Source organism: Cavia porcellus, unplaced genomic scaffold, assembly GCF_034190915.1.
Source record: "Cavia porcellus strain 051 isolate PalLab524CR breed Dunkin Hartley unplaced genomic scaffold, mCavPor4.1 scaffold_6, whole genome shotgun sequence".
NCBI classification, from domain to species: Eukaryota; Metazoa; Chordata; class Mammalia; order Rodentia; family Caviidae; genus Cavia; species Cavia porcellus.
In genome coordinates this window covers 91607880-91625530 of record NW_026947489.1, presented here as the reverse complement: position 1 = coordinate 91625530, position 17651 = coordinate 91607880, and the positions used below count along the sequence as shown (strand labels likewise).

General features: G+C 58.7%; 1 protein-coding gene across 1 annotated transcript; it reads left to right on the top strand.

The window, feature by feature from the left end:
• Nucleotides 1-1648: 1648 nt before the first annotated feature.
• Nucleotides 1649-15649, top strand: Gpr179 (G protein-coupled receptor 179). The gene is made up of 11 exons (XM_003467067.4): nucleotides 1649-2591; nucleotides 3841-3949; nucleotides 4961-5048; nucleotides 5390-5601; nucleotides 6176-6244; nucleotides 6577-6686; nucleotides 6884-7119; nucleotides 7234-7372; nucleotides 8505-8610; nucleotides 9029-9175; nucleotides 9714-15649. The coding sequence occupies exons 1-11, from the start codon at nucleotides 1798-1800 to the stop codon at nucleotides 14301-14303; spliced, it is 6600 nt and encodes a 2199-aa protein (XP_003467115.1). The 5' UTR covers nucleotides 1649-1797; the 3' UTR covers nucleotides 14304-15649.
• Nucleotides 15650-17651: the final 2002 nt, after the last annotated feature.

The window sequence follows — 17651 nt, the reverse complement described above, 5'->3', positions numbered from 1 at the left end:
GGTAGAATTGCAAGGGAAGATTTTAGCCACCGCCACTTATCACTTCTGACATCCACTCAGTGACCTGGGACATCAGAGGTTGGGGGAGAAACTTAGAAGCCAAGAGAGGACTGTACAGCCCGGCCTGGGTAATCCCAGCTCCTTGGGAGGCTGACGCAGGCAGATCATAAGTTCAAACCAGCCTGACAACCTGATGTTCCTGTATCAAAATAAAACACAAAACAAAAAAGAGTCAGGAGCCAGTCGTGTGGTGCACCCTGGTAATCCCAGCACTCAGGAGAACCTGGGCTGCATAATGAGACCCTGTCTCAAAAAGCAAAAAAAAAAAAAAAAAAAAATAACACAAAGGTAGCTCATCAGTAGTCACCCCTGGGTTCCATCCCCAAAGAGAGAGGGCAGAGAGAGAGAAAGAAAGAACTTCCGGACCACATTGCTGGGGAGCTGAGAGCTTCTCCCTAGGGAAGCTGAAGGATGAGGCCGCCTGGCCTGTAGGGAAGGCAGGAGCTTCCAAGGACACCTCTCTTCCAGGTCCCATGCAGCTGCCCCAACCCTGGGCTCCCCAGTTACTGGGTCTGGCAGAGGGAAGGGTGTGAGGAAGAGTCAATCTGGGAGGAGGAGCGGGAGAGATGTGGCAGGTTTTGTGAAGAAAGGCAGGAGAAGGCAAGCTTTAGGGTAATACAGTGCAGGCCGGAGAGTGGACAGGGAACTTTGCCTGCCTGCCTCCTCCCCCATGGCTGTGGCGACTGTTAGATGTAGGCCAGGAGGAGGACCTAGGTCCTCAGGGGTGACCTGGGTAGAGCTGAGCAACCCAGTGGACTGAGGGAAGTGAGTCTGGATCCTGATTTACTCCGCTGTAAAGGGACTTCATTTTTTATGTTTTTGAGTCAGGGTCTTGCTATATAGTTCAGACAAGCCTTGAACTCACTGTGTAGCCCAGGCTGGCCTTGCACTCTGCGATCCTCCTGCCTCAGCCTCCTCAGTGCTGGGATTCCAGGCTGTGCCACCATGTCTGGCAGTGGGCAGTATGCCATCCTAGTTCCCTGAGTGATGGTGGTTTAATTGGGCAAAGTAAGGAAGCCAGAGCTTTATGTTTGAGACTCGAAGTGAGCAGCTGCAGGGTCTTGGAGGTGGTTTCTGAGTCTTACTATCTGCATCTGTGAAATGGGCGTCAGGCTGTGCACTATCTGTGGTTGTGGAACAGGGTAACTTGAGGCAACAGGCAAGAGAAACTCTGTAAACGGCCACCGGCCTGAGTATGTAACGGCCTGAGTAGGCTCATTTTTCCATCCTCAGCATCCTGATCTCAAATCCCAGATGAGCAGCTTGGTGATGGGGCTCAACCTGGCCCGGATGGTGCCTTTGGCATGGCTGCATGGACTAAGCGGAGCACAGGGATGGAGAGAGGGGCCTGCAAGGCTGCGTTGCTATGGCGCCCATCCTGGATTTGCCCATCTCTTCTACTGGAGCAAAGGGCAGGGGGAGGAGGAGGGCAGCAGGGCTGGCCGCTCCCTCCCTCCCTCCTCTCTGGACAGATGTGGGGCGGGATGGGGTGCTGTGCCGGGATTAAGGGGGGACTGGGCTGCGAGAGGAGAGGCAGGGCCCTTATACCTGCAGCCAGAGGCTGGCGGATGACGTTAGAGAGGAGAAAACAGGCCAGAGGATGACGGTGAGAGACGGCCAGGGCGGAGGAGGCATGAGCGGCCAGTCCTAGACAGCGCCAGCCTCTGCTTGGGCTCCCCTGCTCCCCCAATTCCTCTGGGCACCCCAGAGCCCAGAGTCCCAGGAGGTGTGTCCAGGATGGGTGCAGGGGCCGCGCTCCAGCGCTCTCCAGTGTGGGGGCTGCTGTGCTGCTGTTTCCTCTGTGGCGGGGCTCTGGGGAGCCCGAGGCCCCTGCCTTCTCTGCCCCCGCTCCCTGCCCAAACCGAGCCTGCATTGGAGCCTGTGTGGAGGCCCCTACCGGGAGCTGGGGCCGCCCTGGCTTTTCTCTACTCGGGAGATGCCCACCAGCTGGTGGGCGCCAACTGCAGTGAGCCTTACGAGGCTCTCGGGGTGGAAGCCAGAGCAGGGCTCCCCCCGGTGCTGCAGGGGGCAGCAGGCACCCTGGCCCAGGCTGCCAACTTTCTCAACATGCTGCTGCAGGCCAACGACATCCGTGAGTCCAGCGTGGAGGAAGATGTAGAATGGTACCAGGCCCTGGTCCGCAGTGTGGCCGAGGGTGACCCCAGGGCCTACCGGGCTTTGCTGACCTTTAACCCCCCACCAGGAGCCAGCCACCTACCTCTGGCCCTGCAGGCCACCCGGATGGGGGCAGAGACCCTCCTGCAGGACTTGTCCGGGAACAGGATGCAGGAGGAGAGCCCAGCCGAGGACTTGGACAGCTTTGGCCTACAGAAGCGGGTACTGACCAATGACCTGAGGAGCCTCAACAGTCCCAAGTGGCCCCAGGGGGATGGATACGTGGGGGACACACAGCAGGTGAGGCTGTCCCCTCCCTTTCTGGATTGCCAGGAGGGCCAGCTCCGGCCCGGCTGGCTGGTCACTCTCTCTGCCACCTTCTATGGACTCAAGCCCGACCTCAGCCCGGAGGTCAGGTAAGTCATGGTCTCATAGCTCTGAGGGGTCCAGAGGTCGGGGTCAGGGATAGGTGTCAGTCCTGCTGACCGGGCCATTTGCCGGAGCACACTCGGGCTCTCGGGGACACACTTGTGTGTATCCATGTGCAGCTGTGTCTGTAGCCAGTGCTGGGAGTCATTAACACACAAATGTGTGTGTATGGATTAATCCACCAACACACGCTGCCCTGGGTATAAACGAATGTCCTGAGCTCACGCATATAGGGCAGGTGCCCACATGTTGGGGTGCAGCTCTACCCAGGCACACATGTAAGTGTGTGCAGATATGAAGGCACAGATGGGCACAGGTCTTGGCCCTCAGGTCTAAGGTGTGAGTGTGAGAGGCAGGAGAGGGCTTGGCTTGATGACAGTGCAAATCCATGCACGGGGCTCTTAGGGGAGCCAGGTAAGCACTCTCCAAGGTAAACCTGGTGCTGAGGGCTTGGAATGTAGTTCAGGCTGGCCTTGAACTTACTATGAAGTCCAGACTGGCCTTGAACTTGTGACAATCCTCCTGCCTCAGCCTCCCAAATGGGGCCGCCACATTCTGCCTCCATTCCTAGCGCCTGTACTCCAGGGGAGCCTTACTGTGCCACCTGTCCTGACCTAGGGATGTGAAGCTCCTCGGGTAACCGGCTCTGCTCCACTGGCACAAAGAGGCCAGGTGCCCTGTGGGTCAGGGGGCCACAAATGCACACAGCGCTACAAGGCTTTCAACAATCAGCCTCTTCAGCCTGTTCCCAGCAGGGCTTCCTCCTCCTGAGGCCAGACAGCCTGGCTCCTTGCCAGATCTCTCCCGTGCAGCCTGGAGCTGGGCTTGGGGAGGGTTGGGGTCCCCGTTTCCTTCCTTCTTGGCCTGTGACCAGTTCAGACCTAGCTTAGGCAGGATGAGGGGCAGTGAGTGTGAGCTGCGTGTGTGTGTGTGTGTGCGTGTGTGTGTGTGTGTGTGTGTGTGTGTGTGTGCGCGCACGCATGCATCCACAATGAGAAGTGTGAAATTCCTCCACCCCTGACATCAGGGAGCCTGGATTGCTGCACCAGGTCGCCTCTCTCCGCCCCTTACAGAGACCAGAGCATAATAGGATGCTGAGAAGCTGGGGACCCAGCTAGGCCCTAGCAGGAAGGGAGGTTGCCACAGTGACAGGCCTAATGGCACTGGGAAAGCCTGGAGCCCTGAGACACTTCAGTGTCCCTTGCCGTGGCCCTGACTGCCGATTCCCCACCCTAGGGGACGGGTGCAGATGGACATAGACCTCCAGACCGTGGACATCAATCAGTGTGCCAGTGGCCCCAGCTGGTTCTCTAACACGCACCTGTGTGACCTTAACAGCACCCAGGTGAGGATGAGGCAGGAACCCCATGATTCTGCTCCCCTTGCCTGTCAGCACCACCACCCAGCCCCAGGATCAGCTGACAAAGCCACCCAGCATCTCAGGCTCCTGGGGATACCCTAGTGACTGGCCTAGGTGAAGGGCCAGGGTTTCTATCAGTGCCGCCGCTCACAGCCTCTGCCTGATCAGTGGGCGCTCAGTGCTCTAGGGGCCCTTCCCAGGGCCGAGTGATGGTCCTCCTGCCTCGGCCTCCCTAGTGCTGGGATTAGAGGTGTGTTCCACCATGCCTGGGCGTTCAGTTTTTCACCCGACCACGCAGTCGTCTTCCCCAGGTACACTTTCATGATTGTGCAGACATTGCTGGATCAGGGCACAGTGAAGTGGTCCAGGATATACGAAGCTGGGCTTTGGTTTCATAAGCACCACACTAAGCCCTCCAGCAGAAGGAGGTCAGGGGCTGTCTGTGGTTAAGCCCGGCCCTCGCTCACTGGTGTCTGATCCCAGCCACTCCCCAGGCTGTGTGCTCACCCTTCCTGCCTATCTCGGGAGCCTCCCTGCCCCTACTGGGCAGTGGGTAGAAGTGGGATAAAGGGTCAGCCTTGGCATCCCACCAGCCTGGCATCAGCCTGGCATTAGGGCTGGAGAAAGCAGGCCTGTGCCACAGCCAGGTGGCCTCTGATAGAGGAGGCCACTCCACCTCAGGGGCCTTTGCAGCACACCTGGGTGCAGAGCTGCCTGCCTCTCTCTGTCCTGGACTCTGCGCCTGTCGGCAGCTGGGCACTGGGAAATGAGACGCATGCGCCACTCCAGGCCTCTGCTTAGTCTCCTTGGGAAGAGACAACAACATGTTTTGAGGGGTGAAGTTTCCAGAGAGTGAAAACTCCCCATAGAACAGGGACCGCTTCTGATAGGACCTCCCCAGTGTAGTCCCAGAAGCCACAGGGATAGGGAACAGATGGACCCCCTCACTCTTCCCAAGAAAGGCACCAGATAAACGGGCATCATCTTGTCCCACAGTGTGTCCCCTTGGAGGGTCAGGGTTTCATCCTTGGCCAATACCTCTGTCGCTGCCGGCCTGGATTCTTCGGGGCAAGTGGCTCTGGGGGTATGTAAGGCGAGGACTGGGTATTCTTGGGGGCAGGGAGGATCCAAGGAAGAAGACCATTTAGGGTGACCTGGAAGGCGAGTCCGGGTTAGGGCCAGGACAGAAGGTTGAGAGAAGCTGGGGGTGTCAGTGGGGCTGTTTGGGAGTATCTGCCTTCTGAGAATGAAGTATTGCCAGTGGGCCTCCCAGGGAGCCCAGCCCAACATTGTCACTTCCTGTTCCTCTGCCCTCCCTGGGGGGGCGGTCCCCACTCTCTCCCAACCTGGGCCAGGATAGCAGTCAAAGCAGAAGGATGGAGCCCCAGCCACACCCCTTCTCTGCACCCACCTTGTTCTTCACAGCACTAGAGGAGGATATTGCACAGACCACCGGGGAGGGGAGGCTGCTGCGGTGCCAGCCATGCCCAGAGGGCTGCACTGGCTGTGTGGATGACACGCCGTGCCTGGTGCAGGAGGCCCTGGCGCTGCGGGCTGCGGTGCTGGCCTGCCAGGCCTGCTGCATGCTGGCGGTGTTCCTGAGCATGGTAATCTCCTATCACCGCCGCTGGAGCAAGGCAAGCTGCCCCTCCTGACCCCCCCGCTCTTGCGCACACCATCCACCTCAGCAGAGACCCGGGTTTACGCACAGCCAGTGAAGGGTGGGGCTGGGTGCCAGCCTGGACTCTAAGCCTCATTCATGATACAGACAGATGTCCAAGTCCAAAAATCACCCAGTTAGCCAGGCTAGGGTGACAACCTTGGACTTGCAACTCTTCTGCCTCTGCTTCCCAGTGTGCTGGGATTATAGCCTGGCTAACTGATGTTTACTGGGCAAGGTCAGTGTGTCTCATGAACAGAGAGCCCTCTGATCCAGAGCCTGAAGGAGTCCAGTCTTGCTCTGGCAGCCTCTGATTGGAGCCCAGAGCAGGACTGGAAGGCTTGAGCCAGCAAGGTGCTGGGTGAAGCCTTGGGCTTGGGCAGACTTAGGTGGCCCCACAGCTAGGAGCCAGGGTGGGCAGAAGGGTACAGCTGGTGCTCCAGACTATTCCAGGGCCAGGGCAAGCCCCTCACTGCCCAAGAGCCTCCAGCACCCTGGTCTAGGCGCTGTCCTCTCTGTGCTTGCTCACGGCTTCTTCTTCCTGGGCCCAGAGGATTCGGGCATCTGGAGTCGTCCTGCTGGAAGCCATCCTTTTCGGATCCCTGCTTCTCTACTTCCCTGTGAGTCTGCGGCCAGCAGCTGGACCCACTTTCCGTAACACCCCTAGAGCCACCCCCTGTAGAGCCCAGAGCCCTCTCTCCACCGTGCCCTGCAGTGAAGTGGCCGCTCCTTGTAGCCACTAGTAGGCTGGGGAGCCAGTTGGCTGCAGGCTTCCGGGAGCTCTGGGGTCCCGGGCGGCGGGACCAGTACCTCAGCTCCGGCCCACTGAACCCACTCCCATGCAGGCAGGACAGGAGGACACACCCGACCCTCGAGGGGCTGCTGGGGGTTCTGCGGGGCCACCACTGGCACAGGCCATGCCTGGCAGAGCAGCTGTTTCCGCCTCCCCCAGGTCTTTATCCTGTACTTCAAGCCCAGCGTCTTCCGCTGCATTGCTCTCCGCTGGGTCCGGCTGCTGGGTTTTGTCACCGTCTATGGGACCATCACACTCAAGCTTTATAGGTAGGGCCTCCCGCTCCTCCACAAGGGAGTCTTCCACTCTTGCACCCCCAAACCCACCCAGCGCTGAGCCTTCCCCGCCGTGCAACTTCTGGGGACTGGGAGCTGTGTCAGGTCCCGGAGGACAGGTGAACACAGGGCTCTGGCCCCGCCTCGCCCCGCCCCCTCCATCTCCTCTCCATGCTCCCTGGCCGCTGCAGGGTGCTCCAGCTGTTTCTGTCCCGCTCGGCCCAGCGTGGCCCACACCTGGGCAGCGGGCAGCTGCTGCGGCGCCTGGCGCTGCTCTTGCTCGCCGTGCTGGGCTTCCTGGCCGTGTGGACGGCGGGCGTCCTGGAGCGAGGCCAGCTCATGCCTCTGGTGATCCGAGGCCACACTCCCACCGGCCGCCACTTCTTTCTCTGTCACCATGACCTCTGGGACTACATCATGGTTGTGGGTGAGTCACTCGGCCCTCTGGGGTCCCTTCGGCCTGGTTGTCCTGGTTCGTGCCAGGCATGGAGGGGGACAGGAGGTGGGACGCTGAGGTCCCCCCACCCCGGTCTCTCCCCAGCGGAGGTGCTGCTGTTGTGCTGGGGCAGCTTCCTGTGCTACGCCACCCGCGCGGTCCCCTCGGCCTTCCATGAGCCACGCTACATGAGCATCGCCCTGCACAACGAACTGCTGCTCTCCGCGGCCTTCCACACGGCCAGGTGAGCGTGCACGGCACGTCCACCCTCTTCCCCTTCCTCCCTAGGTGCAGTGGGCTGAGGCCAGGTCCTTCCCCTCCCCCACCCCATGTCCCTAGCAGGCAGCAAGACCAGGAAGCAAACCTATTCCTAACTCTCCTCCTATTCCCTTTAAAATTTTTTTATTTTTAAAATTTTTTGCCCTGGTGTGGTGGAGCACACCTGTAATTCCTGCACATGGAGGCTGAGGCAGGAGGGTCACTGAGAGGTCAAGGCCAATCCAAACCACACAGCGAGATCCCTTCACAAAAAAAATTTAAAAGGGCCGGGGATTTTGCACAGCCGCATAATCGAGTCATGAGTTCAATCCTCAGTACCAAAAAAAAAAAAAAAAAAGATAAAAACCAAAATAATTTAGAAAATTTTAATTAAATTTAATAATTTAAAAATTTTTATTAACACATCTGCTATACATAATATTTATATTCCTTGTGGGAAGTGCTGCATGTAAATGACACATTTTAATTCTTTTTCCTTCTCCTTCTCCTCTCCTTCCCCCTCCCTCCATCTCTGGATTGCTTTCCCTCTGGCAAAACTCTAGTTCCCTATTTCTTACTATCTTTTTTATTTTGCTCTTTATTTTTTGAGCTACTCATGTTGGAGCAGCCATGTGATACTGCAGCTTGTGTGTCTGACTTAGCTCACACATCATCATGGTCTCGAGATGCTTTCATTTTTCTACAAAAGAGTCAAAGTGTATCCTTCTTTATGGCACAGTAGTACTCCATCGGGTGTAAATACCATTTTCTATATCTCTTCACCTGATGGTGGGCATATCAGTCACTCCCAAGATTTAGCTATTATGACTTCTGCTGCTCCCTCTCCCTGTGAGCCATCTTGCAGGATTCCCAACATATGCCTTCCACACCCTCCCTCCCTCTTTCTCACGCCCACTTTAGCCACCCCAGGCCTGCCGTACACCCTTGGGGACCTGGTCCTGTGGTGTAGATAGATCAGCCCACAGGGGGTCCTTGCAGAGTCATGGAGCACAGATCTGAAGCCTGGGATAGCCTGGGCAGGCGTCGCGGAGGTGGGGACGCCATAAATGTTGGGGCTCAGGGCTCAGGCCCTGATCACCTGTCCCACCTGGCTCCAGGTTCATGCTGGTTCCCTCCTTGCACCCGGACTGGACCCTCGTCCTCTTCTTCCTGCACACCCACAGCACGGTCACCGCCACGCTGGCTCTCATCTTCCTCCCTAAGGTGGGGTCATAGCGCCCTCTGCAGGTCAGGGCAAGGTTGAGAGGTGTCCTGCGGAAGGAGCCTAGTTCAGGACTTTTGGGAGCTGTGCCCCGCATGCATCCACCCTGGGGCTGGAGAAGTGAGTGCCAGAGCCAGGTGGGGGTCCCTTCAGCACTGCTGTGAGTGAGGTTCGTGCACCGTGCAAACTTGCTTGGAAACAGTGATAGGCACAGGCGTCAGGTCTCAGGACACGGGGGGGGGGGGGACACGCAGGTGTCACCCTGAGAAGGGCAGGGACTCTGGATTTCTGAGTCAGAGAAGGGAGGAAGCTTGGCGCAGTAAAGCTGGGCCGCACAGGGAAAGGGGCAGCGGGCGTGGACGGGGTGTGGATGGGGGCCATGGTGAACCGTGCTGCCCCGCCCCGCCCCGCCCTGGCCAGTTCCAGAAGCCGGGGGTACAGCCCCATGAGGAGATCTTGGACGAGGTGTATGAGGATGAGTTGGAACTGCAGCGCTCAGGCTCCTACCTGAACAGCAGCATTGCCTCGGCCTGGAGCGGGCACAGCCTGGACCCTGGGGACATTCGGGTGAGTGCTGCCCCCAGGCCTCTGATGCCAGCTCTCAAGGCCTGGGCAGAGGGATTTCCCCCCCATTCCCCATCTCCACCCTAAAGAGAGTCCTGACTCTGAAGGAAGCCACACGCCAGCAAGGGAAGAACCCCCGAGCCCTGGGACCTAGAGCCTAGAGGCCTGCCCATGTGTCAGGGGCACAGTTGAGAGTAAAGCCCTAGTCCCTGTGCCCTCCACGGAGGGCAGACTAAGAAACGTTTGGTGCCCAGCTGGGCTGGGCAGCTCAGGCAGTGAGTGGTCATCCTGATACTTTTTTTTTTTTTTTTTTTTTTTTTTGACATAAGATCTGTTGTATAGTCCAAGCCAGGCCTAAACTCACTACATAGCCGAGACTGGCCTTGCATTTGAGGCAATTCTTCTGTGTCAGCCTCCTGAGTGCTGAGATTACTGGCAGCATTTTTGAAGCAGAGAAGGGACACAGCTGCATGCAAAGGGTCCCCAGGAGGAAGAGAGGAGTCTCACCTGCGGCTCTGCTCTCCTCCCTTCCCACCTGCAGGATGAGTTGAAGAAGCTATATACCCAGCTAGAGGTCCGAAAGACCAAGGAGATGGCTGCTAACAACCCGCACCTGCCTAAGAAGAGGGGCAGCTCCCGCCAGGGGCTGGGCCGCTCCTTCGTGAGATACCTGGCTGAGTTCCCCGAGGCCCTAGCCAGGCAGCACTCCCGGGGCTCCAGCTCCCTGGGCTGTAGTAGCTTGCCTGGCTCCTCCCGCCGCCGGCTGTTGAGCTCTGGCCAGCAAGATGCTGAGGGGTCCCCTGCCCTGGCCAATTCCCACAGCACCTGTGACCAGCACCAGGAGCAGGAGCCAGCCCTCCTGGGCTCCGTGCTGCAGAGAAACCTATCTCGGAAGGCCTTGAGGCTGGATGGCCAGGAGCCTGCCACCACCGAGGGGCCACTAGCCCTGGGCTTCCGCTCGGCCAGTGCCCACAACCTGACTGTGAGCGAGCGGCTGCCCCGGGCCCGGCCCAGCTCCCTGCAGAAGTCACTCAGTGTGGTGGCTGACACCAGGGAAAAGGCCCTGCTGCTGGCCAGCCAGGCCTACCTGGAAGAGACCTACTGGCAGGCAAAGGAGAGACAGGAGCGAAAGAGGGCCGAGGTGGCCATGGCCAGTTCGCTGCGCAGGCCATTAACCAGGAGGCCGGAGCGGGCCTGGGGTGTCCCCCTGTCTGCCCCACCATCCCCTGCCAAGAGCAGCAGCATGGACAGCTCTCAGGCCACTGGAGGGCCCCAGGATGAAGGCGGCATGAGGTCGCCTCACCCACCAATCCGTCACCGGGTGTCATCGCCCATCCTGGGCCTCCCTGGGGCCTCCCTAGCAGAGCCACGAATGCTGTCGCCCAGCTCTGCCTTGGCCCCAGTACCCATTCCTGCCCTGGCACCGCTCCCAGGACCCCCCCAAAGTCCCAGTTTACTCACCTACATTTGCCCCTGGGAGAACACAGAGCTGCCAGTCAAGAAAGAAAATACTGCCCAGAAAGGCATCTCTGGGCTGGAGCCAGGCAGCCACTCCCCCGCCCCGGCTAGAGCCAAGCTCTGGAGGGCCCTCTCTGTGGCGGTAGAGAAGAGGGCGTCTAGGGACAATGATGTGGACACCAAGGACGGGCGGCCACAGGGGGAAGCAGGTGAGGGGGATGAAGACAGGCCCAAGATCTTCTCGAAATCCCACAGCCTCAAGACACCCATGCAGGAGGGCTCCATGCGCAGCTTGGGCCTGGCCATCAAAGCACTGACACGGTCCCGGAGCACGTACAGGGAGAAGGAGGGCTGCGAAGATGGCCACGAGATGGAGAAGGGCAGGGCTACAGCCCCCTGGTCTCCCAGGCCAGGCCGGCCCAGGGCGGTGGGTAAGCAGGTGGCCCTGGCATCCTGTGATGACGAGGAGTCCCTGCAGAACCAGCAGAACGCACACACCAGCAGAATGCTCCAGGTCTGTCACCAGGAGGGCGGGAGGGAGCAAGACAGAGGCCGGAAGATGTCCCAGGGCCTCAGGGAGCACAGAGTTGAGAGAGTGGGCAAAACAGGGCTGGCCACGCTGAGGCAAGTGTTTGGGGACAAAAGTGCTGAGCAAGCCAAGGAAGTCCCGGTAGGGCGGCAGGAACCGCTCCAAAGTGGCCTCCAGTTGCCGGGCAGCGCTGACCGCAGGGTAGCAGAGGCGTGTCCCTGGGAAGTGGCCGAATCAGATGTGGGTGGGCTGGACAACAGCAGCAAGGCCCAGATCTGCCCCTGGGAGGTAAGCGAAGGAAGTCCATCAGGTCAGCAGCCAGGTGATACCCAGGAAGACAAGAGGACAGCCACAGGCAAATCAGAGCTCAGGGGGGCGGCAGCTGTCACAGCTCGGAAGAGGCCAGAGAGGCTGGTACGGAGCCAGGAGGCTGTGTGTCCCTGGGAGGGCACCGACCCCAGAGCAGTGGGCAGTGTGGATGGGAAGAAGCCAAACAAGCCCCAGGGGGAGGCCCCTGGCACGGAGGCTCGGTCCCCTCAACCTGCCAAGGCAGAGCTGTGCCCCTGGGAGGTGGATGAAGGGGACCAGGGGACTCCTCCCCCAGGAGAGAGGGAGCTCCCTCGGGAAGGGCAGGGCCCTCCCAAGAAAGCAGCCCTCTGGAGGGGACAGAAGCTGGATGGAGGCCTGGAGTCTTTGTGTCCCTGGGAGAGCACAGACTTTCGGGGCCCCTTGGCAGTCCCTCTCCAGGCCTCGGGGAGCTTGGGCAGCAGTATCACTGAGGTGTGCCCATGGGAGGCAGGAGACACAACGCCTGACCCCAGGAAAGCAGATGTCTGTCCTTGGGAGGTCAGTGAAGGACTGGAGGACGGGACTTCAGGACAGGCAGCCAAAGGACACTCTGAAAAGGCTAAGGAGAAAATGTCTGCAAAAAGAGAGACCCGAGATGTCACTTCCAAGGACAGGCCTGAGGTGCAGGCCTCAAAGCAGGAATCAGTCTGCCCCTGGGAGAGCACGGATCCTGGCAGCATTCCCCCACCGCCTGGTGCCCAAAACTCAGAGAGACCCCAAGTTATTTCCCAGAGTTCAGGCAGCATGGGAAGCAGGGCTGCCGAGGTCTGTCCGTGGGAAGTGGATGACGCCCTGATGGCTGAGAAGGCGCAGATCTGTCCCTGGGAGGAGGGTGCTGGAGCAAGGGAGAAAGAGGATCCGGATCGAGGAACTGAGGCCCCCAGAAAATCTCCAAATGCTGCTGTGGGAGAGGCGTGTGCAGGTTCCAGGCCCAGAGAGACACAGGAGCCAGGGCGGCCAGGTGTACAGGAGGAAGTGGTCTGTCCCCAGGAGACCTCAGGTCCAGGGGACTGTCAGCATGAGGATGCTTTGGACACTGACAGGCCAGGAGTGGGACTCCAGGACCTGGGCAGTGTGGGCTGCAGGCCGACTGAAGTGTGTCTCTGGGAAGTGCAGGAAGCTGCCACCAGCAACAAAGCCAAGATCTGTCCCTGGGAGGTGAATGAAGGAGATACCCGGAAGGGGTCAGAGCAAGACACAGGGAGTACACCAGCACCAGCGGGGTGCTGGGAGGAAACCCTAGAACAAGGAGGGCTTCCTGCCCTGGGACGAGGGGTGGCAAACTTGGAGGCAAAACTCCATCCACAGCAGGAAGCTATTTGTCCTTGGGAGGCCCAGGACTTGGAATCCTCTGCCCTGGACACCAAGGTCTCGGACTTGTCCTTGGCAGTGAGTGCAGAAGCAACAGAGAAGGGGACACTGAAACCAGACCCACAGATGGGCTTCCCCCCAGAACACAAGAGCCAGGGAAAGGCTCCAGCTTGGAAGGCTGACTTGGCGATTGACGGGGAGGAACAAGCAAGGCGCAAGAGTCAGTCTGTTTGTCCAAGAGACAACATGGTGCTGGAGGACTCTCTGTCCCACCCAGCCAGCCCGCACCCTGCCCAACGGGAAGCCAGTTTCCAGGCCCCAAGCAGTGCTGGGGCCAGCGCCGCCCATCTGTGCCCATGGGAAGCTTCTGACCCAGATGTATGTCAAGCTGATAGCAGTGCCAAGGCCGAGGTCTGTCCCTGGGAGGCCATGGAGAAAGTCCCTGAGAAAGGGGCATCCAAACAGGATGGAAAGGGAGACCCGCAGGAGGGAACAGGAAGAGTCCTAGAAAGACCAGAGCCCCCAGGGGTGGCAGCTCTGGAAACGCCCGAGATGGCAGATGGCAGGAAGCTGGAGGCTGTGTGTCCCGGCGACAGGAGAGACTGTGGCGGTCTGTCACCACAGCTGGCCCTGGGTACTTCTGATGTGTGCAGAAACAGATCAGAGGCTGCAGGCCATGTGAGGACCCGGGTGGCAGAGATGTGTCCTTGGGAAGTGGAAGAGGTGTCCTCTGCCAAGAAAGCAGAGGTCTGCCCTGGGGAACTGGGTCCAGGGGCAGCAAGGGAAGGGGCACTGGCACAAGAGGTGGCTGGAGGGTCCCAAGGACAAGGAGAGGCATTCCTCCCAAGGACAGGATCTGCAAGGGCTGAGGGAGACTCTTCAGAAGTAGCAGCGACACTCAGGCTGACACTCAGGCAAGAGCAGGACACAGTCAGCCTCCGGGAGGGGGCAGGGTCAGAGGGCCTTGTTCCCCCAGGAGATGCACTGGACACTGACTATGAGAATGGCAGCTGCCGAGGAGCAGGCAGTGTGGGGACCCAGATAGCAGAGCTCTGTCAGTGGGAGGTCACAGATCCTGAAGGAAATAAAATAAGGGGCACCATGGCGGACATCTGTCCCTGGGAAGAGACTCAGGCCCCATCTGAAGAACCCGGGCTCCTGGCTTTAACAGTGGCTCAGGCAGAGAATGTCCCCCGGGCCCCTGAGAAGTCCCTGTGCCTCCCCATTAGTTTCTTTCCAGAAAGCAAGAGCTCCCGCCCTGAAGGGACCAAGGGGAACAAGGCAGCTGGTGCTGGTCCCCAGGAAGATGTCAGGGAACTTCAGGGAGCTTCAGTGCCAGGGCCAAGGACCAGCGCCGCCCCGGAGCTCAGTCTGCAGGAAGCAGAGGCTCAGAAGTCATCTCCTTTAGCTGAGGACCGAGGACAAGCAGCCTCGGAAACTCAGGGGGACACTGCTGGCCCTCCACCTGCTTGTCCTTGGGACTGAGTGACACCTCTGTCAAGGGAAGGCACAGAGCCCATCCTCGGGAGCTGAGGTCCTGCCCACATCCTAGCGTCCAGACACTTGCCCCCACTCCCCAGGAGCCTGATGGCCACTGGACTGAAAAACTAGTGAGAAGGGTGCTGCTCAGAGCTGGAGGGAAGTCCCGTGTGGAAAACTGACTTTCCCTCCTGCTCAAGGAGCTAACACTCAGGGGCTGGGGATTTAGCTCAGTGGCACCAGCACCTGCCTGGCAAGTGCAAGGTCCTGAGTTCAGTTCCTGGTACCCCGCTAAGAAAAGAAACTAAAGCCACACCCTCTGCTTCCGAGGACATGGCCTCCTACCCATCCTGATCTCTCGGACAAGCCCCCAGGTCTGGACCCTCAGCTGAGAAGGGTGTCAGTGGGGCCCAGAGTGGGGAGACCCAATTCCCCTCTGCAAGAGGAGCTCTGCCAGAGAAGTGACAGACCATGCAAGGCCATGGCAACCCCGGGAATGGGGCAGAGCAGGTGTTGGGTCTCCCCAAAAGCTCAACAAGAAGCACACACTCGCAGTGGAGAGCTGAAGGGAGAAAACCAAAAGCACTCAGATCACGGCCTGAAAAGCCTAAAGGCCAGGTGCAGTCTCCTGAGTCTGAGGCTCCTGTTTGCGTTTTGCTGCTGGCTCCTCGCACCTGCCCTGCTGGACTGCGGCAGACAGGCAGGCACTGACGTCCAGGCCAGCATCGAGCCTCCTCACCACACTGGGGGCAGGGGGGTGGGGCAGGCAGAGCAGTGTCCCCAAGCCCTCTCGGGCTCCTCTGCGTGCCTCCTGCAGGCTTTTAACTCATCTCTTCGGGCTTCTTCCCCTCCTCCTGGTCCTTTCACTGCTGTCAGTGCAATGAGACCTGTCCGGTGACAGCCTTTGCTCCATCTCCCCCAAAGAGCATGGGCAGGTTAGAGGGTGTGGAGCAGGACAGGGTGGATGGAGTAAACACAAAGCCCTCTTTCTTAGGCAGCCTGGCTGTCCACTCCACAGGCAGTGTTAGGTAACAGTGCAGGGATCCAATGGCCCATTCAGAGGGAGCAGGGAGGAGAAAAACACCCAAGCAAGAAGAGGAGGAGAGACCGGGGTAAGCAGGTGCTCTGCGGCCACAGAGCGTCCCAGGGTGGTGTGTGGGGACAACTGCCTCCCTTCCCCTGGGCTTCGAGTGCCCACCTAGCCCCCACTGCTGAGCCAATGTGTGCTAAGGCAGCTGTGTGCCCCAGAACAGCCCTGCTGGTCAGACCCCCAAGAAGAGCAAAGTTGTCCCCACATTAACTCTTGTGAAATAAAGGTACAGGCAGAAGGAATAAAGAAAGTGTTTTCTGGACTGCGGCAGTTGGCTCTGGTTTATTCTTAATGTTCTTTTTCTTCTTTTTTTAAGACAGGGTCTCACTATGCAGTTAAGGTTGACTTTGAACTCACAATGTAGCCCAGGCTGGCCTTGAATTCTCAGGGATCTTCCTGCCTCAGCCTGCCCGGTGCTGGGATTAGAGGTGTGCGCCACTGTGCCCACCTATTTTTTTGAGTCAGGATGTAATGTAGGCTGGCCTTGAACTCACTAAGTAGTCCAGGTTGGCCTCAAACTCAGCAATTCCACCTCAGCCTCCCGAGTGCTGTGACCGCAGGTGTGTACGCCACCGCGCTTGGTCTTTTTCAGCACAGGATGGCAGACAGAAAGAAAATAGCTCCCATTCTGGAGTGCAGGGTACAAATGCTGTGGCCTGCGGGGCTTCAGGGGCTCTGGCTTGGTCTCTGCCAGTGCCCAGTGCAGGAGACCGCACCGCAGATGGGCTCTGCTGGGCCTCCAGCCAGCGCTTTACACCTGGGGCCATTTGCTCAGCCAGATTTGATCCCAAGGGGAAATGGAAGTGCACTCACCCTCTGGCTCCCTGAGGGTGCCCCTGTTTGGCTGCTGTCTCAGATTATCTAGAGACCCCGAGCATCCTGGAGAACTGGATGGGACTGCATTGAAGCAGTTTTCCATATGCAGGAGACATCAGTGGGGCGGCTGCCTATTAAGTGTGCCCTTCGGTCTCTCTGCTTCCTGCCCTGCCAGATTACCTCCCTGTCCTCCGGCTGTGGCTCTGCTCAAAGCAATTCTCCTTTTGCCTTAATCTGGGGCTCAGGCAAATAGGATGTGCCCACAGCCCCCGCGCCCACGATGTGCACTTTGAGCCAGATGCGCTGAGCGCCACTGGCGCCATGGCTGCTTGGGCTTAGCCCTGCAGTGCTGTCTCTGCCCACAGCACACACAGCCCTGCTGTCCCCGCCAGCCCACAGCGGCCCCTGGGAACAGACTGCGGTCCCGGATGAGGCCTCTGCTAGCTGCTGCTCTGCTGAGACAGTAGCTTCAGGGAGATGAGAACTGAGTTACTTATTTTCTACCTGATTCGTTCCTGGGGACCCTATTCTGAGTACCAGACCAGCAGAGATGAACCCTAGGTGAGTGGCAAGCCTGGGGTGCGGAGCAGCTCAGCAGTGCATGTCTAGCATGCCACGCGTCTGGCCCTGGGTCCTGAGCCCACCCAGAAACACAAAAGGGAAGGAGTAACAGACTCCTTAAAAGAAAACGCTAGGCTTGAAACAAGTGAGCATGAAAGTTAAAATGCTGGATCTTTTTGGTTGTTGTTTTTGGGGTACTGGAGCTGAAACCCAGGGCTTTGCACAGGCTACACCTGTGCTCTGCCAGGAGTCTTATCCCCAGTTGTACCTTTTGGGACATGGTCTTACTGTGCTCTCCACACTCTTGAGTCTCCTGCCTCAGTTTGGGAAAGGCCCTGTTTTTATTTTTTTCTTGGTACCTGGGATCACCTCATGACCTCAAGCTTGCCAGGCCAGCGCTTGGGCTGCAGAGCTACACTCCTGGCCCAAGGCCCTCTTTCTAAAGAAAGGCCTGCACCAGAGTAATGAAAGCAGCAGCACAAGCCAAGCAAGCTGCTAGAAGACAGCGATTCCTCCCGTCATTCCCCAGGTGATACAGGACACAGCATGTCAAGCCCCACTCCCTTCTGACACCCCTGTGGGTTCCAAGGTTTTAGGAGGCCATGCTCTGGGGCCTGCCCTCCCTGAACAGGACTGGGTAGAACAGCCAGTGAATCCCCCATGCCTGACTGCTGCCTTGCTCCCAAACTTCCAGAGGTCTGGCAGGAAGCAGCTAACAACATGATCCAGGCTGCGGATCAATTCTCTTTGTATTTATTCCTCTAGAGAACACAAACGCTGACTCACAGGTAAGTGTATGAGATGACACACTCTGGAGGGCTGCTCTCTTTACACAGGCCAATTTTTCCTACGAGGGCTGCACTTCCTGGAAGTCACAAGATTACCAC